Raw genomic sequence first — 25132 nt, 5'->3', positions numbered from 1 at the left:
GGCAATCAGGCCCTCAATGAATTCTTGAGAAGAATTCATAGACAAAGAGAGAAAGTAATTCTCTTGTTTGTGGGCTTAAAATCCTTGTTACGCACCTGGGTACCAGTTTGCTACACAGCTGAGCACAAGACAGAGGTCACTTGAGTGTCTTGTCTCAGAAAGTCCTCCCAAAGTCCTCTAAAATGTGACTTTCAAACTAGCACCATCCAGTGCAGAAATGTATATGATTTCAGTGATGGAAATAAAGGACCAGGAGTGATTTCCTTTTAATAAGATGAATCCCTAGAAACCACTATGCATCAGCCTTTTACTCCCACCGTAAATCCCTGAGATAGGGAGTCCAATTATCTTTGCAGTATCTCACCGCAAGTCTGCAAGTGCCAAACTAACCTAATCCTGCATTAGTCTTCAATAGACTTTGGAAGCTTTGGAGCACACTCGGGAGGTATCAGAGGGTGCTGACAACACTATGCAAATCTTCCTGCCCTCCATAAAACCATGCAGTTTATCAGCACCTGCTTTTTGAAATGCCTGGACAAATCATTTAAGCAGATCCCATTGAAAAGCTACCCCTAATAACCCAGATTGTAAAAAAAAAAAAATCCCAAGAAATCCCCATGGCATTTTCCATACAGATGTTTTGGTGGATGTTCATCACTTGTTAATATAGCCAGCCCAATCTGACCAGGCATGACCTCCACGACATTTCTCTGAATTTGGTCATAACTGCAAGTAGTGAGGAGAGAGCTGTTTTTCTAAATCCCATCCATATAATTTCAGTGCAGGCACTTCCAGAAAAGCATGCAAGAAGCAGCTGAATGTGAAAAGGATATGAGCTCAAGCAAACAACATAGGAATCTTTTGTCTTTATTAAAAGTGAAAACTGTTATCAGAGCTGTCTCTCAATAGAACATGGTCACAGCTTCTAGGGACCTTCACTAGAGTGTAGAAAAACATTATTGAGGGGTATTCTGAGGGGATCATTCACTGCCGTGCTTTGTGCATGTGACTGTCATTGCACTCTCCATTTCTGGGTAGAAAAGTTTATCTAGATCCATACAATCTTGAAATGACTTTAACTGAACGGGATCTGTGTAGGTCTCCTGTCCAACCTCTTACTCAAAGCCGGGCTGACGTCAAAGCTGCATTTCATTCCTTGTACTCAGAAAGCTGTTCCCAGGCAGAAGGCAATGCCTTCTGCTTAGCCAAGACAAGATGCTAATGTGAAATCTGCAATTACCTCGAAACAGGGTATCACTGCACCAAAATTGCTATTCATGAACTATTGACAGCCTGCAATTTTGCACTTTTTTTTAATTTGACCTTCCATCCAACATCCAAATCAAGAGCAGTTCAAACTAATGACACATCAGCCCTTGACAATGCTCTCCAGGCACAAGCTGCAGCACAAGCTTTGTGGCTCTTCAGTCCTTTGCTTCTTCGCAGACAGTGCTGAACCCAACTATAATGAATAACAAACTACTGGCCTGAGTGTCTAGACCTCTTCCTAGCAGGAGTGGGGCTGAGATTCTGCAAGCTCCCTGCATGCCCAGCACTAAACAGCCTTCGGATAGGGAGCAGTTCTGCTCGCCTGTGTTCAATTTGGAGGCAAAGGTCTCCATTTCCTCTGCTCAACCTGGAGGCCACTCGACACTGCCCGCCCGAGGAAGGGATTACTAGCTAATAAATAATTATTACATAAGAATAAATTAAGTTTAAAATTCAATAAAAAAGAGCAAATGACCAAGGTCTGAAGAACAACTATAGGAAGCAACTAGGCACTGCTGCTAGGAAAACCCATAGTGGAGCAATTCAGTAGAGTCCATATGTCTTGCACTGAAATGTTCCTAATGGATAAAACAAGCTGTTTCAGAAGCAGCCAAATAACATTCCACAGCCATGTAGCATGAGTGTTTTAAGACATCTCATGCTAAGGACAGAACAGCAAGGCCTTATTTTTAATCTGGAGCCAGCACAGATTAATACATTTTGTTATTCCTCGCTTTCTCTTGCCTTTCGAATCCCTCCCCTCAATGGCTTTCATTAGCAGTTCTTCTCTCTTTCACTTCGTTAGCTGCATGTGGGCGAGGATGGGGAGTAGAAAAAGTGGGTGGAAAACTTCTCAGCTGTCTAACTCTGGCAGAGCTGAGGTGGAGGTGGCTAGAGAGAGAGGAAATTAATAGGAACTTCAGCAGAGACCCAGAGTGTAAAGAAAATATTCAGCTAGCTCCCAATCCATCTATTGGAATGGCACAGAACAACGCTTATTTTTATTGCCTGACAATTCCTACCCCCGATCTTAGTTCATCCATTTAAAACATGATAAAGGATGGGCCGAGGACAGGGGATGAGAGAAGAAATCTGTGTCGACTGTGAATTTCTGGGGTTTGCTCTCATTTCTGCAGTGACATTTTGCACCTCTCGTTTTCTGCCTGTAAAAGTTGCTGCTCAGTGCCTTCCTCAGGAATACAGCAGAGCTCATGGTTATGCTGTGGGACCGTCTCCTTAGGGGAGGTGCTGAATGGGGCAGAAAATTGCAATCAGTTGGAGATCTGAGGGAGATCTGTTTCTTATGTGGGTGAACTGATCACTGGCCTGAGGACTGGCAGGCAGGTGTTGGCTGTCCAGGAGCCACAACCACCCCATGCATCTTCCTCTTGGCTATGATTAGAGCTAACCAGTTAAAATGGGCAGGAAAGACAGGGGACTGTTTCTTACATCCTTGCTGCTAGCCAGGCTCTCTCAAGACGACTTTCCAAGGATGGGAAGTGCCTGAAGCCTGTGGGCTGTGAACATTTTGTCCTAAACCCAGTTCCCCTCCCCTGCCAGAGACTGGTGTGCCAAGGTTGGTGGCAGCTCGCTCAAACAGGCACCCATGAGAGGTGACAGATTTAACCAGCCCTACTGAGCTGCTCCCATGCTTCTTACTGAACCCATCCAATGTTTTGTCCCTTAGTTCCTTCAGGAGGTTTAAACCCGGCATTTTCAGGTGGACTTTCTTGACTGCTTATGAATTTCACAAGCTAAATAAATTCATGAGTTTCATTGCAAAAACATGTCCAAGCATCTATGTAGCAGGGCCATCTCTCTCATATACACGTGTGAGAGAGGAAAGAGAGATGAAAAGAAATTCCCCAGGAGGACTGAATTATGTATGGATCTTGCTGTTCTCTTCTACAGCGACCTGTTCTCCCCAGCTCAGACCAGGATGTTCAGTTCACTAAGAGGAAGAAACTAAAATTGCAACCTAGCTCCTTGCAGCTTGAGTAGGGAACTCAGGCAATTCCTGCACTCAGAGCTGTTTCACCTGGCATTAAAAAGCAGTTTTCAGAGGTAGCTACATGGCAGTTTAAATCACAAAATGAAAACTTCAGTATTGATTCAAAACCACAGAGAAAAAATAGGCTGGCACAATGTAATTACGTCAAGCAGTGTGTGACCAAGACTCCTATGAGCTTATAACATTAATGACACGATGTTATAACGTTAATGGTAAGCACATGCTTTTCCTTGGGAGTGAGACTCAGTCTTTAGGAAGATGGGAAAGAGAGAGATTCACCTCCCTACCTCTGCAGTAATAATGGAATAATCGTTATTATGATGACTCAGATAATTAGAGAGACTTTGATTTTACATGACACACGTCAAACAGACATAAGATCTCAGTGTGAGATAGCATCACTGCTCTGATGGAGGAACCCTTGCTTGCTGCCTTGGTGGGCTTGCTTCTAAGCAAAAATCTGGATCTGGGAATTTCTGGGGATTTGCTCCTCTATTCATAGAAGCTCTAAAAAGTTAATGTATTTCTTTTAAGTTGTCACTGAAGGAACATTTATCGCTACAAGTCTTTGAGGATGAACTTTAGGGACCCTGTGAAACAGATGAAATCTTTGAGACTAGGTACATTCCACCTTCTGCTCTGAGACTCCGGCTGTCATCGGACTGGCTCAAATCACACAAGAAAAATAACCAATCTTGGCTAATCCTGGCTTCAGAACACAGTCAATAAAAGCTCAGACTCCAACATCTTTATTATTTCATCTGGCTAGTCAATGCCGATGAATTACTTGCTAGGACATGGTGGGAATGGATTGGGCTGTTTCCTGTCTATTGCATTTCTGGTGGGAATAACGACTGATAAAAAACAAGGAAAAGTCTGAGGGCTATGAGATTTCATTGGTGCCTTTTTTGAATTATATTCTATTATCTAAGGACTCCACTTAACTCAGTGCAGATAGCCTTGAACTTCAGGCGGGGGGAAGGAGAGGAATTGTCTGCTAATGTAAGCAGGGAGACAAAGTGCTGAAATCTGAGATTCAAAAATATCTATTTTTATTAATTTGAATAAATCTTAACTGGGACATAAACATTAGTAGGAAACACCTCAGTGTGTGTTTTTTTCAACCAGTGGTTCGGGAGGAGATGAAAATAATAAATGTCCTATAAATTATACAGTTATGTAACTTGTGTTTCAAGGAACTTGAATAATGTAATATATAGCAGCTCCAGTTAAGGGAGTGTGGGCAGAGCTTTGAACAAGTCTAAAAACAGAACCCTTCAGGATGCCAGAGTCTAGAGAAAGGGCAGAGAGCAGAGACGGCTGCTGCAGGGCAGAGCTGGGAGCAGACACAGGGGAGGCCAAGCTGCCAGCAGCAGCAAAGCTCTTGCAGAAAGAGAGGAGGCTTCCGCAGGTGAATGAGGCTGGCTGAGGTTTCTCATAGCCCCATTTCCACTGAGCATCTTCCCCATCATAAAGTCCCATACTACCTCCACTAACAGACTAGAATTTCATCCAGTTGTATATTTGCCTCAGCTAAGTTGGCAAGATAAGAAATGGGAGGGGCATATATATGCAAAAAACAACAACAAAAAGTTGTTTTAATACATTTTTTGTTATAGAATTGATTTTCTGTAGTAGGTGTGCTTCACTGTCCCAGCCTAAGAACAAGTCATCAACCAAAGAGTATTGAAATGGAAATCTTTTGAGCCACAGCAATCATGAAGCCCTTCTCATTCATATGGGGACTAATGTAACTAAAACTGATCATCAGACCTAAATTATGGTCTTGGGCACATGATCATATAGCTAGATAGACTCTCCATAAAGAGAGAAACAGCAGTTATGAAAGACAAAAAACTCTTCTATGTCCATGCAGCAACCCAAGAGTCTTTGAAAAGGAAGTACCTTTGTAGGTCCAAGTCACTTGTCTCAATTCTCACAACTAGTTGAAGCTTTGTAGGTGGTTGCTTTTTACCTAAGATCTAAAATTCTGGAGAATCCGTTAAAGACAGAGCTTATGGGACACTATGCTAACTACAGGAGTCCAATCTATAAATATCTTCCAGCATAGGGAAAACTCAGGGATGAAAAGGGAACAGAGATTTTCTCCTTCCAAGCCCAACCTCCATGTTTTCAGAGCTCTGTTTTAGATTATGTTTTGAGCTGGAAAGTCTCCATGAGAAAGAGCAGATGGCTAAGGCACTGATCCTGCCAGATGCTGATTTAGTCTGGACCTCATCCAGAAAAGCACTTTAGCTTTGTGCTTAACTTATAAGCCTGCAAGTAGCCCCCAAACTTTATCACGTGCTTAAAGTACATCAGAATATAGACTGCAGCAAGCAGGGAAGTGGAGAAGGAAGGAGGTCTTCCCACCTTCTCCTGCTTGGTTACGTGGTTGGCACTCAAATGGATAAGGAAATATCTCCAACTTCAGGCAGGACAGGCAGCACCTGTGGCACCCAAAGCACTCTGCCAATCAGGCCAGCTACTCCTGGCCGTGGGAGATCCCTTAAACAACCCCACTGCTCAACTCCTACTGCTGCCGGAGTAGGCAAGGTTTTGTGAGTCTCTTTGGGCAGCACAACGTGCTCTGTAAGTGCTAAGCAATTCAATGCATGTAGAGTCCTTATCAGCGGGGTGCGCTTCACAAGACCCCGCTTGCACCGAGTCACTCTTACAGTTTCTCAAGACTGAGTGAGACAGAGAAGTTTTTGACCCACAAGTCTTTGGAGGGCTTTAAGCAGGGTAAGTGACATCATTGCCAGAATCCCGGCGTTTATGAACAGCGGCGATCTGCGAGTGACCCCAGGGCTGTGGAATTCCAAGCATGCTAACAAGGAGCAGCAGCTTGGGAACTGCCGGCGAGCGGCCCGCCGTGTGAGCGCAGCGTCCCAGCCATAAAACCACTGCTATTCCGTGACATCAGTGCTCAACTGCCCAGCAGACACATACCTTTCTTTTCTCGCCAAGCTTCGTGCTGATGTTTTCAATGCTCCTGATCTTGTTGCCTGTGTGCATGTTTTCCTCCACCACTATTCTTGGCCCACGAGGGTTACATCTGGAGGTGGAAAAGCAAAGGTGCTGTTCAAAGCCCAACTTACTGCGGACAACCCAAGGATCCAGCATTAAAGGTGTCATACTGAAGCAATAGTCCTAGGTCTTCAAAACTCCTAAATTGTCGCTGCATTTTACCTTCTGCAGCAACTGTGATATTCCTGCACAACATTTCAAAGCATTTCACATAGGATCCACCTCAGCAGGACAAAGAGCACAAGCCGACCAGCAAGGACATGTCTCAAACTTTCTAAAGACTGAAAACAGAAAAGCGTGAACACGTAAATCAAGTTATGTGAGTTTAATGTGATGAATACACAAAATACCCCAGCTCCCAGCCGCTCTAGCTGTTCTTTGAGCCCTCACACCACGTTTTGAAACTCAACGTGCCAGTCACTAATCAGGGCGGCGGAGAGATCAGTCCCGGCAGAGCACGGGAGGAGGTGCAGCTGGCGGTCCCTGAGCGGGCAGAGTGCGCGAATATTGGGGTGACAGTGGCAGAAGGCCCTGTTCACACTGCATCCTCCCTGGAAGATTGCCATGCAGGGCAGGGGTGAGCACCTGTGCTCCCGCCAAGGCGACGCGGTTCCCGCGGCCCCACAGGATGGAAAATGAACAGGGCTCTCTGGAGGTGATGCCCAAGGGCCAGCACTGCAGACAACCAGTCCGTCAGACGGCTGAGCCTCTGCCAAGTCCTCAGAAGACACCCAGTTACCACCCTGGGTCAGGGAGGGTTTCTAGCTTTCAAAACATCTTAATTAAAAGATGGCTTAGGCGACTTCCTGCAAGGCATAATTCTGTCTTAAGGATGAAGGGAAAAAACTCAAAGGAAGCAAATCACATCACGGCTCGAAGGACAATGATGTGTTCTGGGATTCAGAGCACTCCAGTGAGGAAGGGGGAGAGAGAGAGGGAGCCAGAGGAAGTGAGACAACAGGAGGAAATGGGGGCTGTGTCATTTCCCACAGGAATCCTCCTACAGCTTCTGCTGGAGAAAGATAAGGCTGCCCCGGAGGCCAGAAGAGGTGGACGCCACTCTGCAATTGTATTTAAGTCGATAACATCAGAGGGCCAGGGAGCTGGAACGAGGGTTATACGAGGTCTTTTGCCACCAGCTCCTTGGTTTGAATCTGGCTGAATTCAGCCCTCATGACCAGCAGCAATGTAGCTCCTGGCCAAATGCTAACCTAGGTAACAGGCTTCTTCCCTCATGGAAAGACAGAGAGCGGCTTCCGAGACCTGATCTGAGCCAGGATTACCCACCACTGTGGTGGCTGCTGCTGCAGGGCACCTGGGACAGGAGCATCTCTCGGTGGCTTGTCTCAGGCTTGTGCCCTGCCATTCCCGGGATTTGGAGAAGCTGTGAGAAACTAAGAAACGATCCAGGAAAATTTCTCCCCTGCTGCCGAGATCTGCGTTAATCTTTTTAAAGAGGGAAAGGGAAGACTTCAAGTGTTTTCAGAGTCATCTCACCTGGCTCCTGTGCATCCTCCGGGGCTACAAACTCTTCCAGACCAGAGCCAGGACCTCTCCCCACCGACCACTTTGCTCACAGAGCAGCAGGGATGACACAAACTACAGGGGACATCTTAGCTTTTAACTAGCCTCCGGCAGGTTTGTCTGACACTATCTCTTATGGGGGTAGAAACATATGTCACCTCTACACAGAAAAGCATATGTCATCTCTGCACACTCCTTGAGTCCTTGAGATCTTCCCTTCACTGGTCACTCACACCTATCTTTTTTTTCTTCATCAGTATCACAGGCTGCATCCAAGAGGTGTAAGAAAAGCCTTAGTAAGTTTGAGGTGCCTCGCTGGTCACGTTAAAGAAAATTCAAGTCTGATAGTCAGTTACTTTGAAAGTATTTGATACAATTTTGATATTATAAAAAGTGCTTGCAATGCCAAAATGGATCATAGACAACCCCCTTGTAATCTTCAGGTAGAAATCACTTCTAGTGATTTTTAACACAGATAAATAAGACACATTGAAAAGAAAAAAATGTCCCGAAACGACCAGATCCCATGACAGCACGTTCACCCTTGGGTGAGAGCTCCCTGAGCACCCACTTACACTGTGTCCGTGAGGCTGCAGGGCTGCCACTGCCACTCGACCTTTGGGTCAGGGTTCCCGCTTACGGTGCACTGGATTTTGTGTTTGCTTCTTAATTCCACCCGCTCGATCTTATCAAAATCCGTCTCCTTTTCATAGATTTTGGGTCTCTCTAAAAAAAGGAAAAAAGAAACAGAGTTTATACCCATGAAGCTTGAAGCTGGAGGTGGTGAGACAGTGAGGTTGCTGAAGTTGTAGAGTACCAACAGTGAACCTCTGTTTGCAGGAACATGGGCAAATACTCTGAACACCATCATGTTTGTCCTAATTGCTGTCCGATGTGCTGGACCTTCTACACTTCTAGAAAACGTGTGCAGTGAGACTGCAGGATCAGGCTGTTTGTGCAGGTGCTGTGGACAGAACAGCACTCGGCTTCTGGTGTCACTGCCTGCGAGGAGTCTTATCAGGCAGCTGGGGCTCTGCAGCGCGGTTGCCGCTGTGCACGTCCTCCCTGGGGGCTCCTGGGGAACACGGTTTCACTGGGAAACGCCGCTTGCCTTTTGAGCCTGTGCAGCGTGCACTGGATGGAGGGCGGCAGGGAAGAAATGGTGGGGGGAAGATTGCAGACTAATGCCGAGAAATTCTGCCCAAGAGCAAAACCTGTGTTATTCACATCTGCAGGGCTACGAGATCACACCCTTGGCCTGCACGTCTTGCAAGAACAAACTTGTGTGTGACACTTTGAGCACTGCTCGTTGCCAGCAGGAAAGAAATGCTTTGTCCCTTCCACTTCCAGCTCCCACGGGAACAGGCAAAAATGAGAAATAAGGTTAAAAAATCCCCAAAGTAACCTGAACTTTTCCTAACCTTAGCAAGGGTGGGTTGAAGTTGGGGCTGAAAGCGCAGGCTCTTCCCTTGTGCGGACAGCTCTGCCCATCCCTGCCCATATCTCTTTGTCCGCTTCTCATAACAGGAAGTCGCGCAGATTTATGGTGGGGGTCCCTGCACACAGCAGCTCCGCGCGGCCGAGCGCCGCCGCTTTGCGCCCCGGGCTGCCACAAGTTGGGAAGTGAACAGAGATTACATTTCTATTTTGTGGGTTAACTTATTTTTAATGCTGTTAAGGAGGCCCCAGATATGTAAATATGAGCTGCTGCCCACCTCATCAATCTGCAGCCCTTTCTTTCGCTCCCTTTTTTTCTTTTTTTTCCCCCTCCAGCCCTCTGCTCTTACTAGAGCCCTGACCAGGCTGATCCCGTGTCTCAGTGGGATCCTCACTTCCCATTTCTCATCGCTACCAGGTCAGAGTTTGAGTGATCTTCTGACCTCACCACTGCCTGAAACTATGTTAGCCATCCCTTCTTCATTAGATGAAATAAGGAGCACTAAGTGGGATTGGTTTGGCCATACCCTAATTCCCATGCTATAGTAAAACATCAGCTGCCTTATGGCATCTACATTATGTCCTAATTATCAGTTCAGTTACTTAAAAAAAAAAAAAAGGAGTGGCCTTCTTGGTGTTAAGATAGACAGCACTCATTTGTGCTCCACTTTGCTGCTTTGCTCCCCTTTGACTGTATTTTTTGCCCTTCTCAGATGTTCTGGCGGTCTCCAAAATCCCACGTCTCCCTCCTTGTCCTTTCAGAGCAGAACGGGCAGTGTTGGTAAGGAAGGAGATAGGGAAGGCAGCAGATAGAGCAGCCCAGAAGACTGTGCCTGGGCCCCCTGGCACTCACGTCTTCAGCTGCACCATGTCACTGCTGGGTCCCCAAATGTCCCACAGTCCACAGGCTTTGAGATTTGTGCATGTACAGACAATTCACAGGACATATTATGGGGACTAATGTTGAGCTTCCTTATAACTAGTAGCTCATTTCCCATCACTAAATTATTCCTGATGGTTGTTAAAAATTATTCTAAAAAACACCACAGAGGTAGAAGCACATTTTTCATCTTCTCAGACACTTTCCTTTCAGCCCCCAATCCTTTGTTCAACGTGTCTGGACTGAACCCAAAAGCACGACTCCCCCCAGAAGAAGAGGTGCCAAGTTTAGTGCGGAAGGTTACTCCAGTGCTACGTTGCCTGGGATGTAAGAACGAAGCTTTGCTCACTTACGGAGAGAAATAAGATGTGTGGTTGTATGAAAGAATATGGGGGGAAGAGTTTGGTTATTATCTTGGAATACGAGAAGCATTTTTTATACTCTTGGTGAAATGAGGAACACATTGACTGTCACTTATTTCTCTAAAAAAAGAAATAATTTTAACTTGATCTAATTAAAATAAGAACATACATGAGTGACAAATGAATTCCTAATTCCACTGTAACTTTGCTGCATGGCACTATTAAATATAACTTGAAACCTAAAGTAAGTCAAAATGATTCATTAAATGAAATAACAATAATTTATGAAGCTTAAGCAATTATTTTCTTATAGCTTGAGGAGTTGGCTAAAAATGACTCTCCAGCACTTGTTTCATGGTGTCTCATAACACCATGAGTGGGGAGTAGTAGCTAATTTGGGGCACAGCACTCAGAAATGGTGGCAGTTTTTATACCTCCCTCTCTTTCTTTTACCACAAAATGTGTAATGGTGGTAGGTGTCAATGACTTCTGGTGCAGAAGACTTCTGTTGTACTTTTGAAATCCTTTAAGCCCCATCTTTGTGGTTTTAGAACTGTCAGCATTGGCCCGATGTGCTGCAAGTTTGTGTGGTGCAGCGTGGGATGCTCTGATGGCTCCCACAAGACAAGTTTCAAGTCTGAGTTAAGCCAAGTTGGTCTGGGGTGGGCTGTTTTGCCGTGACATTTTGATTTTTGAGCTGAATTGCTGGACCTGTAAAATGTTAGGACTGGATTGGAATCACTGGGAGTGGATTTCTTGGACTGAAAAGGTTCAGAGGCTCTGTCCACTCTCCCACTGTGTCCAGCTGCCACATTTCCAGGCACCTTGCTCTGCGGGGCCACATCCCATGTTCAGCAGTTGCCTCCATCAGTGCTGGAAACACTAGGACCCACCACATGAGCTGGTTTCTGCTGGCCTTTCAAATTTACTCGGTCTCTAAGTAGCTAACTGACTTTGTCCTGCCCGCAGAAAGGTTTGCCTTAATTGCCACTTTAGCACGAGGCTGTCCCTGAAGCCGGTGATGATCCACTGAGCCCCAAGCAGCATGCGGCTCAGACACCCCCTCCCTCTGCACCCTCGTCCGCGTCTGCCGGGCTCTGCAGCAACCAGGCACCCTGGCTCCTGGGTGGCACGGAGGGATGGAGAGGGCCGGGGCCACGAATGCATTTGCAACCCATTTGCCAGCAGCCAAGTCTATCTCTGGTTGCACCTTAAATTATGCATCTCAAATATGGATTTCATCAACACATACATTTGCATTGCTGTTTCTTAAAAATAAGCTGTGGGGAAATGGGAGCTTGAGCAGGCACTGGACACCTCGTTCCTGCCCTGCGCATTCCCAGGACGCAATTTCTTGTCTCCCACTTGCCCCCAGACATCTGCCCTCCTGCTTCCACCCTCCCTTGGCCATTGCCCTCCCCAGGCTGAGTTTTCTCAAGCAGAAGCCAAGCGAACCTTAAAGTTTTCTGATTCTCTGGCTGCTTTTGGAAGGCACAATGTTCAGATGGCTCTAAATCCGTTGATACACATGGGATTTTGTCCGTGCAGGTTTCAAGTGTGATTGTATCCCAGCCCTCTTTGCAGAGGTGCAATTGCTGGTGTGAGAGCTGACCTGAATACCTAAAGACTTCCCTGCTGCTGCGCTGCGAAGTGCAATGGAAAGCAGTTCCCTTCCCTGCAAGTTTCAATTTATCAGCATTATGTAAATCTCACCTTAGCTTCTAGCACAATGTTTAGTCTTGGGGCATTAGAAGTAAATAGTGCATATGGTGTTTGGGACACAGACCTTTCCCCTGACATTATTGCTTTAGCACAGGATTCCTCAGGCTCTCAAATCACTACAGATGTTATTATGGGGTTGCCCACTTGCCACCCAAAGGAGCACCCAGAGAGGACAACCCATAAAGCATCTACCTGGTTTTTGTAGAGAAGCTTTGCTTTATTCCCAGGGACTTCTGGCTCAAATGCTGCTCACCCACCTTCCCCACTGCAGTCTCACCTGCTTTGAGAAAATCTTTCTGCATTTTTGCATTAGGTTCATCACTAAGAGAGCACAGAGCGGCCCAGCAAAGCCGCTAGGCACAACGCGCTGCGCTCTGTTGGACAGGGGCCTTCATTAAAGCTAGTGGCAGGGAGGCGACTTGTTTTCTATTCACCCTGTTTCCGAAAAGTGAAAATAATTTGCACTTCACAGTTTTCCCCTAAGGGTTGTGCAGTGCTTTGTGGAAGCCCCAGCTCCACACACTGCAGTAGGGTGGGTAGGAAACACAGTGATGTGAGCTGGGACTGGCCGAACAACGCAGGGAAAATGGAAATTGGTGTTCAGTTTAAAAGTGATCTCCTCCTCCTGCCTCTCTACCCTTCTTAATTTTCGTGGCTAAGCAAGGCTCAAAGCAAAGTGCTCAATGAAGTGCTGCCTAATTGCCAGTGGCTTGCTAGGATTTTCTTTGGCCCACTCCGTGTGCCTTCCCATGGAGGAAAACCACGAGTTAATCAACCTGCAGGCGTGCCTGGGAGACAGCCTGGAAACTGCCTCTTCCTGACCTCCCTGCTGCTTCCCGAGGAGAAGGGCTCTGACTTCTTCCCTAGGGGCTCTCCTGCTGGGATGGCAGGTTGCCTGAGGGAAGCTCCTCATAAATCACTAGCAAGGAGCGTGCGGGAAGGCTGCCGCGCTCCTCCTCTCCTCTTGCTTAGCCTGGCAGGTCACAACCTGGGGCCATGCCCCAAGGAAAGCAAAGCCTGGGGCTGGGCAGGAGCTCTTAGGACCAGCAGTCAGACCCAGACAGGCTCTGCTTTATTTTGGGGTTTCTCGTTTGCTTGGCTGGCCCAGAAGATGGAAAATATTACCTTCTATTTTGACTTTTCCTGAGTGAGTCCTTCTCCAAGGGGCTCTGCAGGAGACCAGGAGGACACACAAAGGAAAGCCCGAGCTGGCAGAACCTCTGAGCACGCAGGCAAGAAGGCAGGTCACTGTATGCAGCCCTGCTGCTCCTACCTGGCTCAGCCCTTTGACCCAACCATCAGCTGTGTTGCACTGCTGTCCTAACACATCCTGACAACGTGTTCCTCCCACCTGTCCAAAGGGGCAGGTATGAAGGCACAAAGCAGAAAGACAAAGCGGTGATGGAGATTATTCATCCCATTGGGAGATTATTCGTCCCATCAGGAGATCATTCGTCCCATCGTTCTCAATTCTCTTCGCTACAATCCGCGTCGCGGCAGTCAGAGGATGCCGAGCGCCCCACACAGCGCTCAGCAGGAGCCCGGGCCGCAGGTGCCTTGTGTGCGGTGCGGCTGCAGCGCTGCCTCTTCCCCATGGAGATTTGGGGCTTTGGTTTAGGTTTGGTTCCGAAACTCCTTTGCACTCCCACGGGATAACTGTTCTCTCCCACATTTCTCCCTGGCTGCCTCGGATGTGCTGCCACCAGCTGTTTGCTAGGATTGTCCCCTCTCCTTGCTCCCTCTCCTCCAAACTCCTCAGGACTTTATTTTCTCGAGGCTTTTCTCAATAAGAATTTAATCAAACAAAACAAAAACACAGCAACCCGCCGTTTCTTGGACAGTGTTTGATGTGTAAATATGTAAAGAAGGAGCATTTTGAAAATGCAATCAGCTACCTCCTGGGGACTCAAGTCCTACCAGGAGGCAACGTGACTCCGCCAAGCAGCTACGTGCGCCTGCGAGATTAAATTCCAGCTGCAGCAGGGGCACGGGTGACCAGCAGCACAGTTAAGCCATGTCTTAAAGAGACATTTTTGGAATAGCAGTGGGATCCCAGTGGCCACTCTCCTCCAGGCCACGCAGCAGGCCACGTGTCCACATGCTGCGTTTTGCATAAGACGAGCCAGATCCTTGCCTTGGGCAGGCATTGCTGCAGGTTCCAACTGGAATTTGGCCATTGGAGCTGGCACCGTGGATCCCTCTGCCCCCTGTAGATCGTCTTCCTTTGCGCCTAGTTCAAAGTGACAGTGGTGGCTTTGCCACAGCCCACAGGGCACCACGCAGACCGCACATGGTGCCTGGGAGCAGCAGCACCCGGTGCTTCGGAGCTCACTTCCACTTCCCCAGCGCAGTGACGTTTTGCAGAAGATGATGACAAATCCAAATAACATTTACTGTCTCTTCCAAGAAGCTATTTAAATAATTTTCCATCTTCTCCTACATGATACAGATGAGGACTTGCTGCTTCCCACAGAGGTAGCACTGGGATTTAGAAGGCTGGCCTCGGTTTGGGCAGGGGGAACCATAGGGCTGCTACTCCAGTGAATGTGACTTGCTGCTCCGTGCCAGTGAGCTGGTGCAGAACCAGCTCCTGGCACGAGGCTTCTCCAGCGCTGCCCTGCCGCAGGCAGCATCGTCCCGACAGGTGTAAAAGCGCTGCTCCCGCCTCTGTGCTCACTGCAAGGCCAAGGGATTTTTCCTGCAGTCTGCTAATCCCTGTGCTCAAACTGCAGCCCCAGTAATTGCAGGCTCTGTGTCCTCTGGCTCTAAGCAGAGCTGCTAAAATCTCCCCTCCGAGCCGTTTCCAGCTCAGAAGTGCTTGTGTCTCCATGGTGGGCAAAGTAATCCTTGCTTAAAATAGCCGGAGAGCCGAACTCCTGTCAGGCGACAGGCGCTTGGACAAAATGAGCCTCCCCTGGGGCCAAGCCCTTCAGACGGAGCACGCAGGGCTCGTGCTGCAGTGAGGAGCCCGGCAAGGGCACCGGCGGGTGCAGGCCGCGTCCCCTGCAGCGCCTGCAGCCACGGGCTCACAAGGAGCGCTGCCCTCTGGCAGGTGTTTCCCTTGGCGTATGCTTCACTTTGGCCATGGTCTGTTCTTAGCCGTTTCATCACCTTGTGCTTCAGCACGCAGCACCTTCTGCAGCCAGGAACCCTCCTGCATGGCTGGACGCTGCAGATGTTGGTGCAGAAATGGGGTTTGGGCAGCATTTGGGCAATGACCATTCCCCGTTGGCACTTCTGCTGTGCGGCTCTCCCAGGAAGGCTGGCGGTGTGAGGCGTGCGCCGGGCACCGCGTGCTGCTCCGCACGCGCAACGTGAAAGGCTTGTGCTGCCGTTTATAGCAAGGGAGGGTTTGATCCTCAAATAGCATCTTGTTCACACAGACCCAGGCTGTTTGTTTTTTTTTTTTCATACGCCTATTTGGGGAATGGCTGCTCTTCAACTAAACATTCGCTTGTGCATGCAGACACTAATATTTACCTTGACAGGATGATTTATTATCATTCTTAATTTTCTCTTCCTTTAAATGTTTCCGTTCTCAAACAAGACCGCAAGACCATTTTATGGATAAACAATGTTGAGTGAGCAAATTACAGCAGCTTAACACATTACTGCTCATCAGGCAAGCGGCCGCAGCTGCCCTTAAACACAGCCCCAGCTCTACCCCCTCCTAAATTACACACCTTAATCTATAGCATCACCAATGTAGTTTAAGCTGGCAGATTTTATTTAGCATTTCTAATAGGTGAAAAGTGCCAAAACAGACTGTTCTCCATTCGTCAGGCACTGCTCCCTTGTGAAAGGTGAAATGAGAAAAACACAAATGCTGGAAGCTGCATGGTTGAGCAGCACATAAGTGATACAAACCAGGACAATTGAGAATATTTTTAGGTGTGAAGAGAAAAAGGAGAAAAGAATTCATGAAAGAAAAGAAAACAAACCTGCCTCAATAACTTCATTTATCTCACTGCCTGGCTGAACCTCAAAAAAATACAAAAGAAAGCAGAGCTGATTTTTCTGAAATCCTATTTGGCTTCATGATCCAATCTCTCTGCTCCCAAATTCAATGGATTAAAAGAGGCAGTGGATATTCAGGGAGACAATGTGGCTCTGTCTTTCATTATCCTAGCAAGGGAGATTAATAAATGTGATTCCAGTATCTATTGTTCCTGTGTCAAATGAACCTGCCTCAGTGCACACAGTTTATGCCAGTTTTCCCAGGAATCCCTTGGAAATGACCCTGTCTCTCAATTGCTCCCATCAGATAAATGACAATACATGAGATGCAGACTTAGAAGGTATTTCTGTAGCAGGATGATGGAGAGACATAAAAGACAGGGTAGCTCATCCAGTTCCTTCTGTCAGCCCTTTTGGGACCCCTCTTATCACGGCAGGATGTTCTCCAGTGCTTTGCCTAGACTAGTTTTTAATCTCAAGGGATAAAATTTCCACCTCTCTTGGGAAACTATGACCCCATCTCCAAGAGCTTGCTGCTAGACATCTCCGCAAGAACTCCTATTAAAAGTAACTTTGCCTTTGTTCATTTTCAAGCCATTTCTGCTTCCTTCTGCAAGACACTGTCCTGACACAACGATCTCTCCATCTACTTCTGAGGTGCAATTAAGAGTGAAAATTAAGTGACTGTAGAAGACCTGGTTTCAGACTGTTTCCTCATGACAAATCCCTCTTTGGAAAGGGTGCTGCTTCTGTTTAACATGAGGTGATGTGGGACTGATGCATCCTCAAGAAGGTGATGGTCTATGCACAGACCTTCTGAAATGCAAATTCCTCATAAGATAAAGATGTTTCTCTGAATACTTGTTATCTGTGGCTAATGTGATGACCATCTGCTCTCAAGCACTTTGCTGCATAGATGCCCACAGTCATACACTCTAGAACCTAGAGTATATGTGGATATGAGGTGGTCAGTGTATTAACTGCTGCACTCCATGTTATGCAATGATCACCAACACAGAATACTGTAGAGTTCACCCAGGCTAGGCTCTTCACCAGCTTAGCCTTGGGAAACCCTTTCTAAATGCCTCTTTGTTGCTGAAAAAGCCCATGTCTGTTGTATTCTAATCTTACCAGTTCTACTGCACTAACATCAGCCTTCACCCACTTTTGCTTGTGCTAACCTGAGCTCTGAAAAGATCAGCTCATCTCTGCTAGACATGAGGTAATGTCACCCATTCCTGTTGACTGGTGAAGTTGGATCACACAGAGAAATGAGGGGAAAAAAAAAAAAAACAGAAGAATTGTTATAAACATGTTGTCCCTACCTGTCACTACGAGCTGCATGGTGAGGTTCTTGTACAGGCCGTATTTTGCATTGCTCAAGACAATTGTGTAGTTGCCAGCATGCTTGGGTCTCACGTCTCTTATGCCCAGTCTGTACTTCATTGGATCTGGCTCGTAGCAGGTGTGGTTGTCCTTGATCAGTTTGCCATCTTTGTACCTGTTGTGGAAGTCCCATCAAGATTCATCATGTGTTTGCATGTTACCCCTCAGAAAAACTACTTATTATCCAGATCAGAATGGATCATCCTTTGGAAAAAGCAAGGGAAATTCAGCTCTGTTATCATGTTGGAATTGGACACCTATCCCTTTCATCCCACCACACCAGAAGTGAGTAACGTGCAGTGCTACGGGAGCTTCATCCAACTGGCAAGAAAAGGATATTTTAATGGGTCTGAATTAACTGCGCCTGTTGCATGCTCAATTATAATCAGAGATGTGATGCTGAATTTTGCAGCCAAATTAATGCCAAATTAATTAAGCAGAATTATTTTTCAGTGTGTATGTATGAAAATGCTTCTAAAAATGCTGAGGCCTCTGTTTTGGAGAATTTCAATAGGAAGGGCAGCGATAATTTTACAGTCTTGAACCTTCACTAGCTATGACTAATAGCAGTCTGCCTGGCCTTCTCCCTCTTCACTGCTAAGCTGCTATGCAGATTTGGGGTTTGAATATCAAATAGGCAAGAGTTTGCCACACACAGTGCTTCAGAGTTGGTGGAAGGAGAGGCTGGGACACGTGTCCTACTGTATGAGAATGCTGAAAACCTCCTTTACAGTCATTGAAACTGCTTGTCCTGAGAGACCTCCAACAACAACAGCTGTAGCTGGGAACACACAGGAGAGGCAGCTCTGGTGGTCCCAGGCAGCTACCAGAGGATGCTCCGTGCTGAGCCCGGAGAACAAAGCCTTGGCAGAGAGAAGGGGGATGGTCCCCACCTCAGCTCACAGAAAGGTTCCCATCTCCTAAGAAACTCCAACAATTGCAAGTATCCCCTGGCAGGGCTGAGGTTCCTGCTTTGAAATGAATGTTACAGAATTTCATGTTATTTCACTGCTAAAAAAAAAATAATAGAGCAAATGATCCCTGACCAGCAGTGTTTGCTGACTGCCAGCCCACCCTGAGTGGACCTCAGCTAGCCAATGACAAGTGCACCGTGAAGGTGCCCATGCAAACCAGCCTTGTCTGCCAACATAGGCAGATCCACAACAGCTGTGGGAGAGGAATTCATATAGATAAAGATGTATAAGTGATGGATGGGGTAATTAAAGTCTCCCTATAAAATGAGGTGCAAGAAAAGCAGCAAGAGAGAGGACAAAAGCAGCAAGAGAGAGGATGAGTGGCTCCTGGTGCTGCTGACATGCTGCACCCCTATTAAGTTGATCCATCACACCCTAATAGTGCAGCCTTGGGGTTACTTGGCAGGATTCTGTGCACTGTCTGCAAGGATGTTGGGTAGGCAGTGAGAGGGGTTGTGACTATGTGGAGATACTGGGGATGACTTGGGTAATATTGCTCAGTTGTTGACTAGAAATCAGTAGCAGAATTAATAGAATTAATGCCATAGTAACATCTATATTTTTCACAAGTGGCACAGGCCAGAGGTCCTGGTATGGTCCATATGTCCCTGGTAGGGAACAGACCAGATTAATTTTCCACAAAACATTGCAGGTGACAGTCAAGTTTTCACCCAAGTAGAAAAAAATATTTAACAGAGAAAGCATTTCTCATGGAGCAACTTTCTAGTAAGAGCTGCAAACTGGCCCTCTTTGCAAACTGGCCACCGGTAATGCTGGTTAAATGACAGTCCTTCTCCAGTCACTTTCTATTTGAATCTTCCAAATACTTCTGGGTCTGGGACAAATGAAACTCACATTTTTGTGACAGGGACTTTTCTTACACACTCAGGAGGGAAAGAGCCTAGAAAAGAGGATTTTGCATAAGATGATGTTACTCACCAGGTAACACTCGGACGTGGAAAGGCATCCACTTTGGCCACCAGTTTCAGTGACTTGTGTCCTGATGTGATCTCATAGTAGGGCCCTTTCTTATGCGAAACCGTAATGAAAGGTTTGTCTTGAAAGAGAAACAGAAAAAGAAAGTCAAGCAATGGTAGATCAGCCAGGGTGCAGTGCAATTTTTAAATATTTTTGTGTCTGCACTGGATTTCTTTGCAATAAAGATCTGCAGAAGCTACATATAACCAAATGGAAGGACAAGCTGTTATAGCAGTTGCCTTGCAAAGCTCTATCAACATCGGTATGCTTCATTTCCAAATAAAGATCTTATTTAAGGAGGGGAATCAGTAAAACCTGCAATATCTTTATGCATATTTATCCTTTGCACTAAATAATCTTGGTTCTCAGTATTGTTCTAGTTTAGCTGCAGAACTTACCGTACACTGTGACCGTGACATTGGCCTCCAGCCTTGTTACATTGACTGTTCTGCACACATAGGAGCCTCCATCTTCCATGGTGACGTTCTCAATTGTCAGGCTACTGCCCAGCTTATACACCATGCCGCTTTTGTCTATCGTTCTTCTAGGATAAGGGTGCTGGAGGTCAGAAAGAAGGGTATCAGAAAGTACTTTGGGATTATTTTGTTCTTCCTGCCTAAATCGGACAGGTAAGAAAAGCAGCAATTCAGGTCAAAATTCTTCTGTCTCTCCATCACTGAAATAAGTGAGGCACAAATCAGCAGGAAATGCTCTGGTTTGAGTTTTCATTACCAAGTGATAAGAGATAGACACAATCTTATAGAATGATACTCTGGTACTTTTTGACTGAAATATAGGCAGGGAGGTAGATAACTGGATGCATGAAAGATCAGCCCTACTCAAGGACCACAGAGCACAGTGCAAACAGTGTTGGCACAGTCTTGTTGGCTTTGGTAGAGTCCGAGTTGTGCATTTTGTTGCGTTTTTGCCTTTTTTTGGTCAAAGTCAGCTTTCATGTCTTAAAAAGAAAACCTGTTTTCTAAAAGAACAAAAGATATATTTTGACAGCCAAATGCCAATGCAAATTCCTGCAAAATTTGGGAAAGCATGATGTGCTTCTGGTAGCAGTTTTGACCACACAGATTTGGCAAGATATTTTACAGTTACTGTGTTAGAATCCTAAGAAGGGCTCATGGAAAAACAACAGCAGAAAGACCGCTTTCACACCCAACATATGGGCTTCAAGAAACAAAATATGGTAGGACCGTATTGCTTGCACCTCTGTAAAGTCTGTACATATATTCTGTAGTTTCTTTGAAGAAACAAAATGAAACATGCTTTATGTAAACAGAAGAAATCCAAAAATAATCAAATTTTAAAGGTCACATTTTCTACTTGCTCGGAGCACCTTCGATGCTTCTTTGAAATGCATATTTTGCTGAATTGAAAGAAAACATTTTAATTCTGAGAATCAAATGGAACCTGAAGTACTGATCTTGGACACATGAACTGATCTCAAAAATTTCCTTTCTTCCTTCCATTTTTCCTTGGGAGAACTGAAATATTTTAGTACACCAGAGGAAATGCTCCATCCCTTGTATTTTCAATTGCAAATCAGGCATTTCTGTTCTGTGTTCCACAGAAAGCTCATGAACCTGCACTCAGAATGTAAACTGAATTTGTAGGTGAGATTTTAGCAGATGCAGCTAGCCTGTGTTTCACTTTTACCTCCTCTATAAATAGCAAGATGGATGAACAGACTGACAATCTGCAACCTTCATGGCTGCTTTGAGACCTGCTGCTGTGATCAGGATCAATACAGGGGCCACCAGAAACGAGACAGCTGTTCTTTCCAACAAGAAACTTCTGGCTTCTCTTGCGGGCTATTCCATTAGCCTGTGCTTTGCAGTTCAATTTGCTGGATCAAGGTGGTCAGATAAGTTTCATTCTCATCTGAACTAAAAATATGATCAATTGTATGCTTACAAATGGCTGGCTGTTTTTCAGACTAATGAATACTTAGGATTTACTCAGCCCCATGAATACATCTTTCTCGGGGTGGGTGGGGAGACACAGCATCCGACCAGAATCCCAAATTTTCATGGACTCACCCTCCCGCTCGGACATGTCCATACGAACTCAATGCGTCCATTGAAGAAGGTTTCTGCTCTGCAGTCCAAATAGAGGGTATCTCCAACCAGCAGCTTTTTGGGAGTTGCTTTCAAAGCCAAGTTCTGTATTCTGCCCTCTGAAATGAAAAAACAAACAAACAAAACCAAATACAGGTCTTTATCTGCAGCAATGACATTCCAGATGGACTCTACACTCCAAAATGATGCCTCTCCAGCATCATTCCTTTCTTCAGAAATACCTAACCTTCCTCTGACATCTCTATGAAAATTGTTGGAAACTCCAATGTGGTGGAAAAATGAGATCACCTGTGTAAATGGCTGAACGTCACTGCATTACAGCTCATCGATCACACATGGACGCAGTGATACATGAATTATTTTCCTTGCTTTTGCCATGTTGGGCTCTAACCCTCAGCAATCACCAACAGTTCCGCAGCCCTTCTCATGCTAATCGCCTCCTTGCCTTAACTCCTAACTCAGAAAAGTTTTTTAGCAGTGACTCATCCTATTGAGTACCTCAACATCTGATTATCTAAGAGAAGGTTAATTTCTGCAAAACATGACCCATATCTCTCCTGCCCTGATGATAAGCTTCCTTTCCTTTCTGAATAGCATCCACAGATCTTGGTGTTACAGTCTTACTGACACCCTACATGCATCAACTCTGAAATCAGCCTGCGTCGAGGCCAGGTCTTGGTAACTGTGCCACCACATCCCGAAAACGCTCCTACCCCTCACTGTGGATTCCAGGGTAAGGTCTTGCCTGGGTCCTTGGGGGCTAAATGGGGATGACCTAATGTTTTCTTTTAGCTGGGCATGAATGACTGCAGTAATAAATAATTATTTCAGCAGTGAAAAAAAGGGCAAGAGAGATTTCCAGCATTTCTATTTGGCTGCCATACAAATTTACCAGTCTGTTGTTTAAAGCTGAATGCTAATTGTATAGAAGGATGCAATGATCTAATGGGAAAGAAGTCACAGTAAGCTCTCCTATGTGAAAAAGAATCTACAAGGAGAGCAAGAAAATACACAGAAAACAAAGGGAAAATAAATTGTAAGTGGCTTCATGTAAATCCCCAGCACTTCAAAATCTAATTTGTACTTGCTTCCAATTCCTATTTTAATTCTGAACTGAAGCTCAAGTATGAATATAAGGGAGAGGGTATGATAAAGCACCAGGATAAACAATCTGGGGGGGAAATCAGCACCTTAATGTGATTTTTATACCATGATCTTCAGTGTTTAATGACCAGAAGTGAGAAGAAAGTAACTGGTTTGTCCTAAAACAGCAGGTGTTTTAATGCAAATATCTCTCTGTCCAAAAGAATTGAGCTTTGGTGGGGTTTGGATAAATGACTCCTGTTTTGTACCACCTCAATAACTGGTGGTTTTTCTAAACAAAGAGTGGATCAAATCCAAATTCGATTGTGTAGGAAAAAAAGGGGGAAAATGAGTTTAAGTGTTCCAGTGTGAACTTGCTCAGGATACAAAGCAGTGAGGTAGATCAGATACAGGGAGAGCTGTGGAACAGAAACACTACGGTCGTTCCTTGGCACGCACAGGCACTCACCCAGTCTCTGGGTCAGGTAGTAGGATGTGAACACAGTTCCGTTGACATTTGCGGTGCATTTGAGTACTCCAGAGTAAACAAATGAATGGGAGGGGATGACAAATCCTCTTGTGGGGTCCCACATCATCCTCTCAGAGTTCATCTCTACAGAAGAAGGATACTGAGAGAGAAGAGACAGATAGGAAGGCTGGTGAGACTTTCTCTTTCCGCTCAGACCATAGAATATATGACCTTTCTGGAGTGGTTGGTGGTCTCGTTCCACATGTATCTGAGGCAACATCAACATATGCAAAGAGAACAGCCCTCCCTAATGTATGACTGTCTTTGAAATCAAAAAAATTGGATGATCCTAAGTGGAGCCCTTGATTCAGTAGCTCCAGTCCTCTCAGCTCTTCTGCTGTAAACTGTCCTACCTACTGCAGGTCCTTCACCTCTCTCTGGGAAATAATTAAACATACCTTGGAGGAGTTTTGCAGTAATCTTTCTGCCAGTGCCTAAGAATGAAATATGCTTCTCCTAAATTTATATGTTCCTACCACACATTTTCTAGGGACAGTAAAAATACATGTGCAGCTGGACCCCCCAAATTCGGAAGGCCTCATGTCACTGACTCACTTGCTGACAGGCATCTGTAAGTCAGGTCCAGTTTGACTAGTCATCAGCTTCTCCCTACAGTGCAGGAAGGGATGAGTCACTTCCAGAGGACCCTGCTGATCTCCACAGAAGCAGCCTAGCTGGTTTGGTTAAGCTGCTAAATTATAAGATGGCTGCAATAAGGGAATTTAGAAGCACAGAGATTTTTTTTTTCCCAAAATCCATAAGAATTTGTTGTATTCTGAGATTCTTGAAAAAAAAATGACATATTTAATTTCTGCTTGTGGGGAAGAAATGAGGATATTAAAGAGTAAGGTGGAAAATAGGCTCAAGCAAATATTAACTCAGTATGAAACCTGAGTATATTCTTGAACAGCACCAATGTCAAACAGGTTAGCTTTTCTGAGTGGGAATAATGAGTTTAATATTAACAGGCAGGGAAACCCTTTATTTGCTACAGAAAATACAATTTACTTTCTAATCATTCCGGGAAAATTTGGATTACAGTGAGGAAAGAAATGTGTGAAATTAAACACAGAGGTGGGTGAAAGCACAGAGCGCTGCAGGTGCCCCGTGGGGTGGATGGAAGCAGGGGCTGGGCTGGGCTGCCCAGCGGGACACAGCAAGGTGGCGGCAGCCGAGGAGCCCGCGGCTCTTGCCCCTGTCCGGGCTCCTCGGAGCCAAGGCGAGTGAACGTTTTGCTCTGCGGGATTCCCTCGCTTTCGCTTCCGGGTCTAACCAGGGGAAGAGCTGCACTAGGGACTGCAGGTGGGGATGTCCCAAGTGACGCAGTTAGTTGTGCTCTTATCCTCGTGCTTAGCAGCGCAGCACAAGCACAGCAGCTAATCTAGTTTTCTGTCTCCAAACAAGCAGCTGCCATTCGTGGCACTGCAGTTTAAATACGATTCACCTCAAATGATGCTCTTGCTCTAAAGCAATTTCAGCTTCAGGCCTTGAGAGCTGATACTCGTGCCACTTGCGGGAACAAGCTGCTTATCCCTTTGGTGTTATTTTTGATCCCTTATTTTTCCATATTTGGCATGGAGCAAAGAGTGCGGGACGGGGCTCGGCGGCGCCACGGGGATGCCGGCAGCCGCTTCCTTTCGGAACAGCGTTTTCCTCCAGGCAGTCGCAGGAAACACAGATTTCATGTCAACGCTTTCAAAGGTTTCGCTCAAATCATTCTGTGGCTCAGATCCGTTCAGAAAATTTAGGGAAATTACCAAACGAGATCTGAGACCTGCAGCTTAATCACACTTTAGCACATGTGAAGGTCAAAGTTGTAAGAGGCAAAAATCCACTGAAGCAGAGCAGTCAGCAAATAGATGTGCCAAGACTGAGCATCGCTTCTCACCCCAAATTAAGA

The 25132-nt window shown here is 45.9% G+C and overlaps 1 protein-coding gene across 1 annotated transcript in view; it reads right to left on the bottom strand.

Moving 5' to 3' along the window:
* The window catches only part of LOC112947066 (vascular endothelial growth factor receptor kdr-like), a 79645-nt gene that overhangs the window by 41373 nt on the left and 13140 nt on the right, over positions 1–25132 (bottom strand). The window contains exons 3-9 of the mRNA XM_026039073.1: positions 23173–23332; positions 21582–21718; positions 19929–20088; positions 19492–19609; positions 17518–17693; positions 8410–8560; positions 6233–6338 (exon numbers count right to left, since the gene is read on the bottom strand). Coding sequence (XP_025894858.1) covers positions 6233–6338; positions 8410–8560; positions 17518–17693; positions 19492–19609; positions 19929–20088; positions 21582–21718; positions 23173–23332 — 1008 coding nt within the window. The remainder of the gene's footprint in view (positions 1–6232; positions 6339–8409; positions 8561–17517; positions 17694–19491; positions 19610–19928; positions 20089–21581; positions 21719–23172; positions 23333–25132) is intronic.

The sequence above is a fragment of the Nothoprocta perdicaria genome, unplaced genomic scaffold (genome assembly GCF_003342845.1).
Source record: "Nothoprocta perdicaria isolate Ctin4 unplaced genomic scaffold, notPer1 scaffold_22, whole genome shotgun sequence".
NCBI lineage: Eukaryota > Metazoa > Chordata > Aves > Tinamiformes > Tinamidae > Nothoprocta > Nothoprocta perdicaria.
Note: the sequence above shows the minus strand (reverse complement) of the source record. Positions and strands in the feature narration are given on the sequence as shown.